This window comes from Dendropsophus ebraccatus, chromosome 3 (genome assembly GCF_027789765.1).
Source record: "Dendropsophus ebraccatus isolate aDenEbr1 chromosome 3, aDenEbr1.pat, whole genome shotgun sequence".
Lineage (NCBI taxonomy): Eukaryota > Metazoa > Chordata > Amphibia > Anura > Hylidae > Dendropsophus > Dendropsophus ebraccatus.
The window spans coordinates 65,646,584-65,665,905 of NC_091456.1; the positions used below are offsets into that span (position 1 = coordinate 65,646,584).

The 19,322-nt window shown below is 41.4% G+C and overlaps 1 protein-coding gene across 3 annotated transcripts in view; it reads left to right on the top strand.

Annotated features, from left to right (window-relative positions):
- KDM4C (lysine demethylase 4C) overlaps positions 1–19,322 on the top strand; it is a 283,487-nt gene that overhangs the window by 214,233 nt on the left and 49,932 nt on the right. For all 3 annotated transcript variants that reach the window (XM_069961946.1, XM_069961945.1, XM_069961944.1), the window contains exons 16-17: positions 6,194–6,249; positions 10,471–10,579. In XM_069961946.1, the coding sequence (XP_069818047.1) occupies positions 6,194–6,249; positions 10,471–10,579 (165 nt within the window). The remainder of the gene's footprint in view (positions 1–6,193; positions 6,250–10,470; positions 10,580–19,322) is intronic.

The window sequence follows — 19,322 nt, forward strand, 5'->3', positions numbered from 1 at the left end:
CCGACTCTCCTGCCTGTCTGTCCCCCCCCACCGCACATACCATTGTGGCGCCCGCTCCCAGAATCAGCTAGTCCTCTTCTCTGCACATGTGCCTTTGCGCTACGATCCCGCGCATGCGCATTGGCGAACGGTGCTTGTAGTGTCAGGATCATGTGCAGAGAAAAGGACCACCTGATTCAGAGAGCGTGCGGCACAATGGTATGCGGGGGGGGGGGGGGGACAGGCAGGGAAGGCCGGGCAGGGGTTGCGTTGTGAGGACACACCAGAGAGGCGGCGCAGACCCGCCTACGTCATTGCAGCGGAGCTGGGGGGGGTCCAGGAGGCGGCACATGTGTAATGACTCCTAATACTGTGCGGCCGGACAGAGGGCGGATCGGGGGGCATGGAGAGACAGACAACCACACAGGCGCTGCTGGCCTAGGGCACGATTGCTCTAGGCCGTGCCTCTTTAGCATGGCTACAGCCCGATTAAAGTACGAATTTCGGCCTCTGGAAAGCGAGACCAGCATAGATAAACATACCAGCAAAAAGAACTTCTCATTAGCTAAAAGAAGGTATAAGTTGGCTTATTTTCAGGTTCATGAAGTATTAGGCCTTTGTAACTTTAAATTGTGCAAATACCTCTTTGTAAATGAGTCTTTTTTTTTTTAATGACAACCTTTGGGAGCAAGTTCAAATTAGGTTTTCCAAGCACAGCAACTCATCGAGAAAAATGGAGCCAATAAAAATCCTAATTGCTGTTGACTTTTAATAGGAATATTTTCAAGAAACATGTTTTTTTTTTCTTAGTATTGTCAAGCCTTTTGCTTTCCAATCCACCTAGCTTGTTTACTTATCTTACAAAATAACATTGGTTCTGTAAATGAGCCTTATATAACATATCCATCTGGTTAATACTTCTTAATTTGCATTCTACTTCCAGAATGCTTAGGTAATGATTTTTGAGTTGTAGATAATCTAACCTTGAATCAAGATTAAGAGTTACAGTATGATAGTAAATTAATAAAGGTTATTAGTCATTATGAAACTTTGTATGAAATGGATTAATACTGAGCTCCATGAATGGTATTTTTTGCCTTTTGTATGCATTTCAACGATCTCTTTAAGCACAATTTTATGTTGTGATGTGAATTCTATTTTTCACACATTTGTGGCATTTCATTTGACATCAAAGGAATAAAAAAATACAGGTATTCTGGTATTTCTTTCCTAGCTAATCTTTGCAATAATGGCTGGATCTCCGCTTTCATTATTCTAAGAACAGACTACACAGCAGCTGCACAGCACAATAGGTATTCAGTGTGTGCTTGAAATATGGTAGCAGATGATCATGTTGTATATCAGAACATTCACTTCAGGATTTGCTCAAGGTCAGGCGATCATAATTCTATTTTTGCTCAGCAGAATGTGTCAACTGTGACTTAACATGTATCTCCACCACGTTTTTGCTTACTAGTCTACAAAGTTAAGAAAAGGAAAAAAACAAAACAAAAAACAAGCCTTTTTTAGGAATAGTGAAACAACTATTTTGAATTGGATAATGTTCTCGTGCTGTGCCTGGATGCTGTTTTACTAGGGAAAATCTGTGATCTACAGGTGGATGAGAACTAACCCTGGGTCTAAAATGACCGTACTGTAAAAGCAGAAACAGTTGTATTTTGTTAGTAGAGCCTTCATGCTTGGGGGAAAAAAAATAAGGCTTATGAGACATGTTTGTGACAAGAAACCTGCACTTAGAGTCAGTAGCAAAATTAGGTGGGGGCAGGGGGGCTGCCGCTCAGGGGCCCACCCTGGCAGGGGGCCCACTGTGGTCTGGAGGTTATTGGCTATAGTGGCCCCCCTGCACAGTGAGCGTTCATGCATATATTATATACATGACCGCTTACTGAACTACAGGAGCAGAGAGATCAGCCATAGACTGATGTCTCTCCTCCTGTATGCATATTCTGGGACGTGCTATGCTAATAGTGTACTGCCCACGGAATATACGTGCAGGAGCTCCTTGCTTCTGCACTGTATGGAGGCCCCTGCTGTCAGCTGTGTCTGTCTCCTTATAAGGGCGCACACAGAGCTGACAGGAGGCTCAGAGCAGGGGGACATCACCAGCGTGGGAAAGTTTGGTGAGGTTAATAGCTGTGTGTGTGTTTGTTTATTTTACTTTTACTTTCTGAAGAAAATGGAGGACACAGGAAGAGGGAATATAAGGTGATTGGGAAATGGGGAAATATGAGGTGATGGAGGACACAGGGAGGATTATAAGGTGATGGAGGACACAGGAGGAATATGAGGAGATGGGGGACACAGGAGGGAATATGAGGAGATAGGGGACACGGGGAATATGAGGAGATGGGGTCACAGGAGTAATACAAGGAGATGGGGTCACAGGAAGGAATATGAGGAGATGGGGGACACAGGGAATATGAGGAGATGGGGGACACAGGGAATATGAGGAGATGGGGGACAGGGGGGAATATGAGGAGATGGGGTCACAGGAGGAATATGAGGTGATGGGGGATACAGGGGGAATATGAGGTGATGGGGGACACAAGAGGGAATATGAGGAGATGGGGGACACGGGGAATATGAGGAGATGGGGGACACAGGGAGGGAATATGAGGTGATGGGGGACACAGGGAGGAATATGAGGAGATGGGGGACACGGGAGAATATGAGGGGATGGAGGACACGGGAGGAATATGAGGAGATAGGGGACACAGGGAATATGAGGGGATGGAGGACACGGGGAATATGAGGGGATGGACACGGGGGAATATGAGGTGATGGGGACACAGGGAATATGAGGGGATGGAGGACACAGGGGGAATATGAGGGGATGGACACGGGGGAATATGAGGTCATGGGGACACAGGGAATATGAGAAGATGGGGGACACAGGAGGGAATATGAGGGGATGGGGGATACAGGGGGAATATGAGGTGATGGGGACACAGATGAGAATATGAGGGGATGGGGGACACAGGAGAGATTATGAGGTGATGGGGACACAGGGAATATGAGAAGATGGAGGACACGGGGGATTATGAGAAGATGAGGAGATGGGGGACACGGGAATATGAGGAGATGGAGTACACAGGAGGCAATATTAGAAGATGGGGGACACGGGGGAATATCTGGAGATGGGGGGCACAGGAGGTATTATGAGAAGATGGGGGGCACAGGAGGGAATATAAGGGGATGGGGGATACAGGGGGAATATGAGGTAATGGGAGACACAGGAGGAGATTATGAGGTGATGGGGGACACAGGAGGGAATATGAGGAGATGGAGGACACCGGAGGAGATTATGTAGTGATGGGGACACAGGTGGAGAGGATTATGAGGTGATAGGGCACACAGGAGGGGGGATTAGGAGGTCATAGGGCACACAGGGTGTTATGAGGAGATCGGGACACGGGGATTGGGGGACATAGGAGGAGGGGATTATGAGGAGATTGGGGGACACTGAAAGGATTATAAGGAGATGGGGACAAGGAGATTAGGGACACAGCGGGAGGGGATTATGAGGAGATGGGGACACAGGGGAGGGATTATGACAACATTACGAGAAGAGGGGTTTATGAGGGGATGGGGGGACGTGTTGGAATATGAGATTAAGGATACAGCCGGGGGGGGGGGGTTATGAGGAGATGAGGGACACAGGAGGGGGATTAAGACTACATCGGGGCACAGGATGGGGGACTATGACAACATGACGAGACTGGGGGGAATAGAACTTTACATCCTGGCCGGTAGTTCCCAATACCTAACCAACCCTAAGCCTTTGCTCCTAGGCATTCTAACCCACAACCTGCCATTATTTTAAGGAGTCGGCCCACTCAGACTTGCTCGCCCCTCCCTAGGCTGAACGACTAGCTACGCCTCTCCTTAGACTACCTCTTTACCAGAGTTTACACTCCAAACTGCAACATGTTTCATCAGTTTATTTATGAAAATGGTGCAAGAAAAAAAATGGCTGCCCTTTTATGATTTGCAGAAGCATGGTTTGAGGGTTATTCCGGTGCCAATATTTATTTGAGACTTTGTGCATAGTATCATGAAAGTGTTTTAGCTCAAAGAAGTGTGTATGAATAGATAGATAAGGTTAAGGAAATTAGCACAAGAGTTAACCATTAAGAAGGAACTGGATGTCTGTCCACAACTAATGACAACATTGAGCATGCACGTGAACTCATTCTGTTGGATATTCGGATTATTTTGCAAATCAGCCATGGATCTGGTTTGCAATAATCCATGACAGATGTGGGCATCAAAAGATTTGTGTGTGATGGCTACTGACACAACTCACAGAATAACGCAAACCAAAACATTTAGACATCTGCAAACAAAATTTGGACTGATACTAGTTGACAGATTCTTAAAATCATTCCTGGTGGCAGTACATGGATTCATCACTATAAGCCTTAGAGTAAAGAGTAGAGCATGGCATGGACACATCCTTAATCATCGACCAAGAAAATATCCAATAGTCAACCATCAGCTGGAAAATTAGTCCTTACTGTTTTCAGGGATTCTCAAGGGGTCAGTATTATAAAATTATCAGGAAGAAGATTTAACAATCAACAGTGTGTGTTACGGTGCAATGCTTACTGGAGAACTGAAGGCTAAAATTCAAACAAAACACATAGATCTGCTATTCAAGGGTTTTGTTTGTGCAGTTAAGGTATCCTGCTTATAATCCTCCCCATAGTCACAATCTTGCCCCACCTGTTTGGTTTCCTGAAAGTAAGAATAAGAGGACAGAGACTGAGGTAAAGACGGCGGTGCAGCAGTCCTCTGTGATGGGCATTTAATAATTTAAATGCAGTCAAGACTTAAAGCGGCATTAAAATGGTGCTGGCATGCCTCCATTGGTGCTCCAGTGGCTAGATCGGCTCTTCGCAGTGAGACTGCAGGATGCTGATCTGTTCTTCAGGTAGTCAAGGGCCTCTGTGATGTCATACAGCTGCCTGATTTCAAGATTGCTTTAGCCTGTCTGCAGCAGGCTGAAGCAAACAAGTGCCGATTTAATTGATGCAGTACATATGTACTGCATTGATCCCTATTGATCCCTATGAGCAATCAGTGTATTGCTGATAGTCTAAGAGGGACTATAAATTAATTTTTTTTAAATAATGTATGACTATATAGATATGTCAGTTTTACAACACAGCACAAAAAAGCACAGCATAAAAAATGCAAACGCTATGGCCTTTTAAACATAAGGAAGAAAAAACAAAGTGCAAAACAAAAATGTCACTGTCACCATAAAAAACTTTTAACATATCATAGAGACATGTCCGAAGTTTTGATTGGTCCAAGTTTGAGTGCTCATTCCCGTATCATCTGGGAGAACAAGCCAGAAGACCACACTAAGTGAGGTTTTCTCCTGGCTTTGTGTCACATGATCAGTTTGGCTCATAGTGTAAGTCTATGGAGCTCAACTGATTATGCTGACACAGTGGGGAGCTGATGCGCTGCCCTGCGGTCCTCTCCCCACTTGTTCTGATGATCCATATGGGTCTGAACACTCAGACCTGGACTGATCAAAACTTTTGACATATCTCTATGACAGTGACACTTTTTATGGGGTTAAATAAAATAGAATTTGGGATAGTTTAATAGCTTCTCCCTGATCCAAGCCTGAATTTGCTGAAAATTAGAAAAGCAGGGATCTTGCAGAGAAAACGGTTTGATGCCAGAAATAGATCCTGTATTTTCGTTTGGCTTGCTAAACCAAAGAACATCCAATTTCGGTAAAAGGATCCATCTGTCTAATATGCACATTTTACCTTGTACTGGCGGCATTAATTTAACTAGTTTTCTGTTCAGTGAAGGCCAAACATTGCTAGATTGATTGTTGTACAAGTAGTACACAAAAAAAACCCTTTATTGGAATGCCATTGCGATAGTTTTAGAACATTGATATATTTGCAGGTGGAGAAATTGGGATTGTTCTCTTAATTGTTCATCTTTTGTACAGAGTACAGAGCGGTTCTTCTCTGAAACTTTAAACTGTTCTATATTGACTTTTCTTAACTGATGCTTTGTTAAACAGCCTATTAGAAAACAATTTGCTGTAGTAGAAGTAATAAATGTTAGGCATCTCCATTATTAATTTTGGCACTTTTCTACGTGTTGAATAAAAAAATGTGAATTCTCTTAAATCCTTTTTTTTTTAACCAACCTTTTGTAGGAATGTTGCCTCTGCAGTCTACGAGGGGGAGCTCTCAAGCAAACAACAGATAATAAGTAAGTCTTGGGTCACTTTCTAAATACTTCCTTTTTTTAGTTGTGCCTAAGGTTCTAAAGGATTTGGTTAAATATACAACTGTCTAAATATATAAACTGCAGAACGGAAATAAAAATGAATGGTTTAGGTTTAAAACAATAATAGGTTGTTCCTATGAGCAGATTAAGGGTGCGTTCACACATACAGGATCTGCAGCAAGTGGGGGGATGAAGACAATGATGTACACTTAACTCCCCAGCTCCATCGCTGGGGCCCGCGTCACACTGCTTTGGTCCTCCGGTCTCCAGCTGTTCAAGTCACATCTGAGCGGCCAGGGATCGAAGCAGCGTGATATAGGCCCCAGCACTAGAGCTAGGGAGGCAAGTGCTGAAAAAAGTCCTCCCGCCCATAGTAGTTCTTTAAATTTAGATAGTTTTTAATATACAATGTAACAGTGAAGTTACACATATGATTGAAATGCTAGTTTTTTTTATTGATGTTTTTAGGGCCTATTAACTTTTCAACAGTCAGAACTAGAATTAGTAACTTTTCTAAAAAGTAAGTAAGGCCACTCAGATAAGAGCCTTCTGTGACTGCTTGGATTAAAAGCGCATTAATGGTATGTTTTTCAACCCTTTTGGCTGTATTTAGATTTGAAAACATAGTGATTGGTCTTGTTTATTTTCTGCAACAAATATGCACTTATTGGAGCTAATGAAACTCCTTTGTCAATGTCTGTTAAAACCTTATCATACGCCAGCATATTTTCTTCATTAGTTGTAGAATAAGTCTTGATTGTCAAACTCACAAAACATGCCACATAATGACTTTTAGGCTAGCAAAACTCCTGGGATGTGTTTGTAGGTATATTTGTCTGAATGCTTTAGGTCTACATAGCAAAACGTATTCATTTAAAAAACAGCTGTTTTGGCGTGGACCAAGGAAAAGCATTTTTGGTCCTACCTGGAGCGCAGATGTGCCCTTTTTCTTGACCACAGCTGCACAGTGGACAACACAGGTATAAAAAATAAATAAATAAATAAAAAAAATTCTCAAATATTTTGCATTTTTTTAAGTATCACCAGGTAGAGGGTGGATGAAAACAATGACGTCCACTGACCTCCTCGAGTTCAGCGATGGGGCCTGCATCACCTTGCTCCAGTCTCCAGCTTCTTCCCAGTCTCAGATGGGACTTGAGACGTGACGTTTCAGGCCTTCTCAGCCATTCAGCGACTGAAGCAATGTCCCACCTCTGCTGCTGAATTGCTGATTGGGCCTGAGACATCCTGTCTCAAGTCCCATCTCAGACCAGAAAGCGGAAGGAGACTGTGGACCGGAGCAGCATGATGCAGGCCCTGAAGCCAGCGAAATAAGTAAACATTGTTTTCATCCACCCCTTCCTCAGCAATACTGAGAATACCGGGTCCCGATCGCTGTGTTGGAATGCCGGAGGTCTCTTAGCTTCCTCTGTGCGGTCTGATCAGCGATCTCCTCATTAAGTCTGCCTATGGCATAGCAGTGATCAGTATTTGCAATCTAATGATTGCATGTAATAGTCTCCCAGGGGGACTTAAAATGTGTAAAGTAAAAAAAATGAAAAATGTTTTTTACAATACCCCAAAGCCCCTCCCCCAATAAAAGTTTAAATCGCTACCCTTTCCCATAATATAAATAAAAACATTTAAAAATAAATAAACATATTGTATACCGTATCATAATTGTCCAATCGATTAAAATATCACAATTGCCGACCCGTACGGTGAACGGCGTAAAAGAAACGAGGGAAAAAAGTGCCAGGATTACCGATTTTATTTATTTATTTGGTTACATTATATGTATAAAAAAACTAATAAGTTATCAAAACGTCCGATCTACACAAATATGGTATTAATAAAAACTAGATCATGGCGCAAAAAAATTACACCCCATACAGCCCTGTAGGTGGAAAACTAAAACTGTTATAAGAGTCACAATAAGGCCGTTTTATTAAAAATTCATTGCAAATACAGAAGGATTTCATAAAAAAAAAAAAATATATAGAAAATCTGTGTAAACCTGCATATGGTTGTGTTCGGAATGACCTATGGAATAATGGTATCATGTCACTTTTACCGTATAGTGCATTACGTAGACACAGGAACCCCCTAAAAGTCACCATATTGCATTTTTTCCAATTTCACTATTTTATATTTTCATAAATAATATTTTTGGGGTTCCATAATACATGTTTTGGTAGAATGAAGGACGACATTACAAAGTACACCTATTCTTTATAAAATAAACAAGCCCTTACATGGCATTTTAGATAGAAAAATGAAAGTGCTAGAGCTCTTAGAAGGGGAGGAGGAAAAAACTAAAGTGAAAAAATGAAAATTGGATTGGTCCACTGGGTCATTTTGGGCTTGGTCCTCAAAGGGTTAAAGGAGAAGTCTATCCTCAGAGGGTTTTTTTTTCCTTTTTTTTTTTTTTTTTAATTGAACGGCACTGAGTAAAATAACAAACAAGACTAACTCATCTTTCACCATGCCTCTTCAGCACCAGATCACCTTTCCAGGACCCTCACCGGGCTCCGGGGTCTCCTGCACTGTCAATGTCACAACCCAGCTGCTGAACTGGCCACTACGCCAGTCAGTGACTGGGGTGGGACTCTGCTCCAGTCACTGATTGGGTGACCAAGTTGTCCATCAGCCGGGGCGGGAATTTTCCTCAGAGTAGTGACATCATCGCAACTCAGGGGAAAATGCCTTCCGCTGGGGGTCCTGGGGCCTGTTAGGTGGCTTATCGCGGGCATGGGGAGAGGTAAAAAATACTTCATTGTTACACTCCCCCCTTCCCCTTCTGCCTGTCACATCCTTGCCAGGACTTTAATTACTTTAATTTACTTTAATGCCCTATTACATGGGGAGATTATTGACTAAATACGCCAATATGAATCTGTGTAAAAGCCATAGTAATCAGATGAATATTAAAGGGGTACTCCAGCAAAAAGCTTTTTCCCAGTAATTGAAACACATTAGAAAAGCTATATAACCTTGTAATAAGCTTCAATCACCTATCTGCCCCTCCTCCCTATCTTTCCCTCCATCAATCCCCCACCAGGAAGTGAAGTAAACTCATTCCTACCTACTGACTGTTGTCCCCAGGCTTTTCTGTGGCAGCCATTTTGTGACAATGACATCAGCAAGAGGGAGGCGTGTCTGAGCCCTGTTAAGCCAGCCCCCCTGTGTCAGATGACTCAGGTTGCTCAGCTCTGATTGGCTGAGCAAGCTTCAAGCCATCTAACAGTTTTACAGAGTCAGACATCACAGGAGACAAAGTGCATCATGGGAAAGCCCAAACCAGAAAGTTAAGAAAAATAGAGGAAACCAACTTCAGGGACCTGGAGACGGACTCGGGAGGGATTTACTTTACACCATGTTTGATAAATTTCCCCTTATGTTTGATTTTTTTTCCCTCTCAGCACCGAAGTACCCCTTTAATGATCTTTAATGCCGGCCTGGAAATCATTGTTAGTTGGCAGCATACCTCCCTGTGTAAAGAGGGAATGTGCTGCCAGCACTGATGTAACCTAAGGGTCTCACAAATAATCCAGCGATCATATGTGCAGCCCTGCTGACGCTATAATTGAACTCTGTAAAAACTCCTTAAACGAGTGATGACGTATTAGATCAGTCTGCCCCACTGAAAGGGCCATTACAGTCTACAGGGTGGAGTATTGCTTTTCCTCCTTTGACCAGGGAATTTGCATGCAAAGCCTTCTCTGTGTGCACAGTTTTGCAATCTTGCTGTCTATGCTTCTAGCAGCACAGTACAGCTGTGGTTAATATAACCACCTTTGAGCCCACATCCTCACATACTTGGAAAGCATTGAGCCAAACCCATGCCCCCTTGTATTCACCAATAGGTATGCAATATTGCCAATCTGTCCCTGCCAGGTTAAACTATTGGAGAATGCAAAAGGGTGTGTTTTCAGTTGCATGCAATCCTCAGCATGTGAGAGCACAGGTTATTCTCTGCAAACTGTGCCCCAATTTACTGCAAAATTGACAAGTGTACTAGAGACAACACTTTATCATGACTGTACTAGTGATCAGTGTGAAAACTGTTTCCACATTTTTGAGGGGATAGTCACATCAAACAGAACACTTTTTACTTCTTTTTTTTTTTTTAATTTAGTGTCCTTATCTGACTGCATAGCCTCTTTAACTGAATAAACATGCATGTGTGTGCTTTTTGTTTAGGTGGGCTCATGTAATGTGCGCAATTGCTGTCCCAGAAGTAAGGTTTGAAAATGTGATGGAGCGATCTCAAGTAGACACCAGCAGAATTCCTCTCGAGAGGTTAAAATTGGTAAGTATTCAACAAGTGTGTTATTATGATGGCTAAAATTTGTTACAAGACTTTAAACTGGATTTAAAAGGCAGCCTTTCTTTTGAGTGAGTCTCAAAGCAATGTATTGTGAGCATGAATAGTATATTCTTCTCTTTGTTTTATAAGCACATTACAATAAATCAAATATGGTTGTTGAATAGGTTCATGTTGTGCCACATCTTGAGCACCTTTTACACAGCATGCAGTATGTCAAGGGAAAGATCTAAAAGCGTCCTACTTTTGAAGAACAGAGGTTTAAAATTGAATTGTCTTTTGATTACATATTGGAGAAGACAAGTTCTATCAAGATTAAAACGATGTCTCCAAAATGTAAAACTAAAAAGTAGTAGGCCACATATACATTTACACATGAAATATGTATGTTAAAGAGAAATAGAGAATATAATAGTTCTAGGGACAAGGGATTTTTCTTCCCTTGGGTGAATTCAGGGAAAAATTATAATCAAGACAAATTAGCTAATTCTTCCCATCAAAATAACAATAAATGTGTGTTTAATGTTGTATCACCTTGTACCATCAGAAATGTAAAGGTGACTTCATTTTCAATGTCACTGAGCTGCAGCTTTCTGCAGTACGTGGTACAGTCAGTCCAAAATGTGTGGAGGTGAAGCTGTACCTGGTGAACAATACAAGAGAAATGGTGCTCACTGAGGGGAGAGGGAGTGTAGCTTGTAGTCAGACCCTCTTCAATCCTATATTGATTGCCTTTCCTAATGGTGCGTTTACACAGAGAGATTTATCGGACAGATCTTTGAAGCCAAAGCCAGGAACAGACTATAAACAGGAAACAGGTCATAAAGGAAAGACTGGGATTAGGGATGACCCAAAACTGCCGAGGTCCGGGTTCGTATGAACCCGAACGCTCGGCATCAGATTCTGTCTGCCCGCTCCGTGTAGCGGGTGGATACAGCGGGAGGACTGCCTGGAAAATTGGGATACAGCCTATGGCTATGGCTGTATCCCAGTTTTCCAGGCGGTCCTCCCGCTGTATCCACCCTCTCCACGGAGCGGGCAGACAGCGGGAATCATTCCCGAGAGTTTGGGTTCGTACGAACCCAAACCGAACTCTGTTCGGACCATCCCTAACTGGGATCTATCCTTTTTGCAAATCCATTCCTGGCTTTGGCTTCCAAAATCTGTCACACAAATCTTTCTGTATAAACGCACCATAAGGATAAGTCATTAGTTTTAGGCGATATTTTTTTTAAATAATGACCATTAATAATGATTATGACAATAGCCGTTATTTTACCTAAAAAGACCTTGTGGCTCATGATCAGTCAGGATCTGAACACTTAGAGCCTGACTGATCAAAACTTTTCATATGTCTCTCTGGCATATCAAAAGTTGTTTGTTTTTTTTGTTTGTTTTGTTTTTAATAATGGTCATGCCGCCATAGTAGAAGTATATCAAGGCCCTAATAATTACACAAAGATCCCACACCCCATGACACACGTCAGGTGGAGCAATTAAAAACTTTATAATATATTTTATAATATAAGGCTGGGTTCGTACTGCAATTTTGCTGTCTGTTTACCATAACGGTTTAATCCTTAGACGACCCTGGACGTACAGTTACGCCATGGAAGTCTGTCACCAGACGACCCTGGGCGTAACTGTACGTCCAGGGTGCTTCTCCTGCTATGAAGCGTGCTCCGAAGCGGAGCGCGCTTCACAGGAAGTGGGGGCCGGCTGCAGTGAGCAGCTGGCACCTCACCGTTAATGACAGGCTGCAGCGTGTCAGTAACTCCTTAAACGCCGTGGCCGCGGTCATTAACTCCTTAAACGGATGCGGCCACGGCATTTAAGTGTAAGTGACAGGGGGGAGTCCCCTGTCACTTACCGATCTGGACCCCCGCAGTGTGACTGCGGGGGACCCGATCGTTGAAATGGACCGCCGGAGGTCTCTTACCTGCCTCCGTGCGGTCCGATCGGACATCTGCTCACTGAGCTTGCACAGGCAGGCTCAATGAGCAGATCGCCTATCGCACTGATCAATGCTACGCCTATGACATATCAGTGATCAGTGTGAATAATCGAACAAATGTATGTAAAAGTCTTAAAAAGGGACTTAAAATGTGTAAAAAAAAGTAAAAATCACTATTACATTACCCCAAAACCCCTCCCCCAATAAAAGTTTAAATCACCCCCCTTTCCCACTATTTAAATAAAACATATCAAAATAAATAAATAAACAAACATATAATATACCGTAGCGAGTGTTAATGTCCGATCTATTAAAATATAACAAGCATCATTGCGAGCAGCGAACTGCGTACATGAAAAGAGGGATAAACGTGTGCGGATTACCGATTTTTATATTACATTATATTTTTAAAAAAAATTCAAAAAGTGATCAAAACGTCCGATCTTCACAAATATGGTATTAATAAAAACTAGAGATCATGGTGGAAAAAATGACACCCCATACAGCCCTGTAGGTAAAAAAATAAAACCGTTATAAGCGTTACAATAGGCCCATTTTATTAATAATTAATTGCCCAAAAAAGTATTTCGTTAAAATTTTTATAAACATTAGAGAATCTGTGTAAACCTGCATGTGGTTGTGTTCGGACTGACCTATAGAATAGTGGCATCATGTCACTTTTACCATATATAGTGCATTACGTAAACACAGAAACCCCCCAAAAGTTACCATATTGCATTCTTTTTTTACGATTTCACCAATTTATATCTTCATAAATAATAATTTTGGGTTCCATCATACATGTTATGGTAAAATGAAAGACGCCATTACAAAGTACAACTATTCCTGTAAAAAACAAGCACTTACACAGCCTGTAGATAGAAAACTGAAAGTGCTAGAGCTCTTAGAAGGGGGGGAGGGAAAAACGAAAACCCTAAGATCAAAATTTGCACGGTCCACTGGGTCATTTTGGGCCTGGTCCTCAAAGGGTGCGATATTTTGGATCTGTTTTTTCATTGAGTTCCATTATAAAAAAAAAAAAAAAAGGACCAAAACTGATTTTTTTTTTTTAAAAGCGTACAGAAAAATGTGATCAAATGTATTTTTATGTATGCTAAAAAAGGGATCCATTTTATTCTTTTTTTAATCAAGACAAAGGGAAACAGATAAAAAAATGGATGCATTTGTATGCACCTGTTTTTTCCATGGACAGCAAAAACGCAGTGTGAACCCAACCTAGTACAGACCGCCAGACTTTTATAGCATGATATGGGGCCCATGGCATATTGTTTATTCTTTCCTATTTAAAATACAGATATGTAAATTTTTCTTTATTTGTGATTTAACACACTACCCCTTAGCTTAAGGTTTTTCACTGCCCGCATTTAAGTATGTAAGCCTTATGTTTTCACTTTGTCCAGGCAGACCGTGTCCTAACAAAATGTATACACAAAGCTCTTTTATTACTTTATCTCCTGTGCTGCTTATTATTTTTACATTTGAAAATCCCATTTCTCTGTCAAAATAGAGGCAGAAAATGAGTTTGAGAATAGATGGCGTTGCCCCTGGGCTTTCAACGACCTCAAATTTTGTATTTGACAAGTGAACCGAGTCTAAGCACAAGTGTACTCTGAACGCAGACATTATACTTTGAAAAGGGATTTACACTACAATGATGACTGATCTATAAGCTTTTCAATATTTGGCCAGGGCCACCCCATTCTACTTGGAAGCCTGTGTGCTCTGAGAGCTGCACCTAGAGGGAAATAATAGCAAGCTTGAAAGCTACAGATTGTGGTTTTGAAAGCTCCATCAATTCTGAAAATGGAGTGCATTGGCAGTATTGTTTTAGCTATAGAATGGGTTAAAGGAAGTAGTCAGCAATTGTTTTTTGTTTTTTTTTTACTGTTTTTTTTTTTATCACCTGTTTGTTTTCATAAATTATTTGTATAAATTTTCAGATAAACAGTAGTAAACACGGTGTCACAAAAAACATACAGAGTAGGCTGTGATTTCCGAATGGGTTCTATGTCTGATCACAAATTAGCATTATAAACACACCGAGGAATTACTTTACTTCTATATACTGTCATCAGTATAAATGGCATCAGTTTTAGCCAGTAAAGACCAGTAAAGTTACCTTGTTCTTATCATTAAATTAATAAATTGAACCATAACAGGAGTATGTGTTTTTTGTTTTTAACTTTATTGATGCAAATGCAAATGGGTGCACATATTTTTAAAAATTCTGCCCTTCATTCTGTCCACTTATCATAGGCCCCGTTCACACTGAGCAAAAACGGCAGAATTCCGGAATGCCGCCATGCTCAGTGTCTGCCTTGAGTGAAGGAGAGGGCACTCGCTCCTCCGCTGCCGCTGCTCTCCGCTCAAAGAAACAACATCCTTTCTTTGAGCGGACAGGGGAGGAAGCGGACGCGCACGCACCCTCTTATTTACTCACAGCAGGACGCTGAGCGCGGTGGAGAGCTCCGACGCAGAATTCGGGGCCATAGGGTTTACTAAAGTAATTTCCCATGTACATTTTCAGCTTTTGGAGGTAGTCTGTATAGATTCTAATTATTAATATGAATTCATCTTCTATTGTATTAAAATGACAGAATATGTGGTCACTCAAAAAACATTTGTACGCATTATAAAATCTGTTGGCGCTATACAAATAAATTTATTATTATTATTATTATTATTATTATTAAGTAAAGTAAGTAAATCTTAAATAACTTCTTGTCTGTTCTCTTGTAAAGCTTTAGCTTCTGTTATAACATTTCTTATTAAGGAAACAGTCCCATAATTATTATTTTTGTCATTACTCATTATGCAGGTAGTTGACCAATGTATATAATTCAGCTAGTATTACCTTATTCAGTTGTTCCGATTTATCAGAAAATTCCTGAAATTCTTTCCTTTAAGGGGTATTCCACCCTAGAGCTAAAACATGAAATGCTTACAGTTTATCTTACTCACCAAGTCCCCCTGAGTTTTTTTTAGCCATCTTCCGTCTTTGTAGCTGCCACCAGTCCTGAGCTACAAGGAGGAGGCAGAGGGGGAATGGGACTTAGGTGGAAGGAGATAGAGACAGAGGGGGAAGGTCACAGAGTGATAAGGAGCACAAATAGAAACCAAACACATAGGGGCTGTGCGCCTTCTCGGCTCTACTGTGCCAATAGACAGAGTACTTATGCCCAGCGGCGACTTTGGGGGGGGGCGGTGATGGAGTACTGAGGAGACTGAGGGGGAAGGTCACAGAGAGCCATAAGGGGCACAGATACAAGACCAGACAGGCTTTGTGCCTGCTCGGGCAATACTCCTGCAACCCCTCCGGGGGCAGGTCATAGAGAGCGATAACCCTAAACACAAGATGGTAGCGATAGCTGCTTAACACACACGCAATCACTACCAATCATATTGACTATGTGTAGATTTTATCAGCTGGTACCGCTTTGCTCAGCATTCATAAGCTGACGCACACATAGGGTGCGCTCTCTTACTGGAGGCACGGACCACTGAATTCATGTCAATGGTTAACATGTCCTCCACCTATTCACATGACTCATCCATGTCATTGAGCAATGATGTGGAGGCATGGGTGGGCTATTTAACAATCGGAAATTTTTTGGGGGTGGAATATACCCCTTTAGGTTGTGTCATGGGATCTAATGGGGTCCCCCCCCCGGTAAACACATGTTGTCTATAGAAGCTAATGGGTTAAAGTGAATTTGATTACATATTTTTTTTTTATTTGCTAAGTCTACGGAAGGATGACAGAAGCTCATCATTTTTTACCAGCCGTAAAGAGCACAGGGACTTTGACAGTGATGCATGGCACTGCTCTCATGTGTTGCCAGAGATGTAAGGGCTTATTGATTGCCATGCAACATTTCAGCTGGTGCTATAGGATCATTAAAAACATATACAATTATGTAGCATGTCGTGGTCACACATTGAGTTAAATTGAAATCTCTAGAGAAGACAGCACACAGTAAACAAAACAGTTTGTGCACTGTGTCAACTGATTTCTTAGGTATATAAGTATATGTGTGTCTTTTAAAATGTATAGTATGGATGTGTCCATTGTATGCAGTTTTTCTCCTTTTTTTATTCATATGCATTTCTCCTTATAGGCACGTGTGTTGCAAATGATAAATTACTTTATGAATAAACCTGGCATTAACTTTTTTGGAAATGCTGGATACCGTCTGGGCACGATGCTGCCTGACAGGCTAGTCCTGCAGTTCTTTGTTGACTTGAACGAGTCTGTTTGATAGATTTGCTGGCTGCTTCCGAAAATTGAATCCAGTGGTGGTTTTGTACTGAAAATTGATTAAAATAAGAGCTTCCAGTTATATAAAAAAAAAAACAAGACAAAAACATACTTTTTTTTTTCTTTTTTAGTTCTGCACAAATCTAATTATAAGTAGCAGAAATAGTTTGAAAGAAAATCATAATAACCTCGTTATTGCTGAATTTGGCACAACTACTAGTAGGTGGTACTCCAGCGAAAATCGTTTTCTTTCAAATAAACAGGTTTCAGAAAGTTATATAGATTTGTAATTTACTTCTATTTGCAAAATATCTAGTCTTCCCATACTTATCAGCTGCTGTATGTCCAGCAGGAAGTGGTGTTGTCTTTTCAGTCTGACCCATTGCTCTCTGCTGCCACCCCTAAACCAGACAGAAACTGTCCAGAGCAGTGCTGATAAGTACTGGAAGACTGAAGATTTTTAAATAGAAGTAAATTACAAATCTATATAACTTTTTGAAACCAGTTGATTTGAAAGAAAAAGATTTCTGACTGAGTACCCCTTTAGGGATCTTGCATGGAAAAAATACATCATGGAGCATTGAAATCGTTAGGTTGTAAATCTCGCCAACACCCCACAATTGCAAGTATGACATGGGCCTCGGTCCAGGGCCCACGTCATACTTCCTCACCCTCCCCATGCTTTAAAGGAGAAGTCCGGCAAAATTTTTTATTAAAGTATTGTATTGCCCCCCAAAAGTTATACAAATCACCAATATCCACTTATTATGGGAAAGTGCTTTTTTTCCTGTACTTACTACTGCATCAAGGCTTCACTTCCTGGATAAAATGGTGATGTCACAACCCGACTCCCAGAGCTGTGCGGGCTGTGGCTGCTGGAGAGGATGATCGTAATAAGTGCATATTGGTGATTTGTATAACTTTTGGGGGGCAATACAATACTAACGTCCCTAACAACGATTGGGCAGTGGGAGGAGGCTGTGTCACACAGCCTCCCTCCGTTGCCCCTGCCCGGAGGGTAGCCGCACTTCACCCCCCGGCAGTTAACCCCATAGGCACGGTGGTCCAGGCAACCGCAGTGTCTATGGGACAGCCGGAGGGAGATCCGCTCCCTCCGACCCTCTCGGAGCTGTGCGCCGCAAAAAAAAAAAGCCTCACAAAACTCCATTGGCGGAAAAAAAAATATTACTGCTCTTACAATATGCAAGACACAAACAGTTTTTATAGTAAAAATGCCATAAACTATAACAAAAGCTATATAAAATGGATATCAGTGTAATCGTACCGACGTGACGAATAAAGATAACATACATGTCATATGTAATGTACAGTAAACAGCATACAAAATAATGTGGAAAAACAGCTGCTAAATTGTGTTTTTTTATTCATACCACCTCATAAAAAATGTTATAAAAAATTATCAGGGTGTCACATGTCCCTTAGAATAGTACCGATGGAAACGTCAACTTGTCTTACACAAATATTTTGGCACCGCAAAGCCTCTGTGACATGGTATATTGGCTAAATGGCTAAAACCTGAAATAAAAAAGTCCCCAAAATTTCCCAGGCCTCTGTCATGTCTGAGGTCTGTGGTTGAGTCAGGTGAACCACTACAGCTACATACTGTATGGGGGATTTCTAGAAACACTCGAATAAGGGGAATAAGTAGTGAGTGGTATTTCTCAGTTAGTATATGCTGTGTAAGAGGAAAAAATTTATTAAAATAGAAGATCTGCCCCCCCAAAAATTAACTGAGCACAATTGTGACGCGCCGGAGGGGGGACGGGTGGCAGCGACTCGGCCGTCCGTCCGAAGATGACGTTTGGCACAAGATGGCGGACGGCCTTCGACACGGATCAGGTAATGTATAATGCACCAACACTTCCGGGTACATGGGTGGGGGTGGTGGGACACGGGGAATGGGGCGATTCACAGACATAACATACATTACAAAGTTGTATAACTTTGTAATGTGTGTTATTCTGTGAATAATTTCTGAGCGCCGCACTACCCCTTTATATTTCTGCAAAACACCTAAAGGGTTAATAAGCTCATGAAATGTTACTTTGAATACTTTGAGGGGTGCAGTTTTTACTGTGAGGGATTTATGGGGGTAACTAACATACAGGCCCCACAAATTCATTTCACAACTGAACTGGTCCCTAAAAAAATCTAAGTTGAAAAAGCTAAAAATTGCAGCAAAATTTCAAAGCCCTCTAACATCCTAACATGTAAAAGGGCGTTCACCAAATGACGTCACCCTAAAGTAGACATGTTGTAGATGTTGCATTAATAATCCGTTCATGTGGAATGACTATCTTTCTTAGGAAAAGAGAGTTTTGAATATAAAAAAAATTAAATTTTTAAAATTTTTGCGCAAATGTTTTTTTTTTTTTTTTTTTACACATCCCTATTTTTATGATTCATGGTACACACATAGCCTAGAACAATAATAGTGAGAGGGAAATAGTAATATAAGTGAAAGGAGTGAGCAA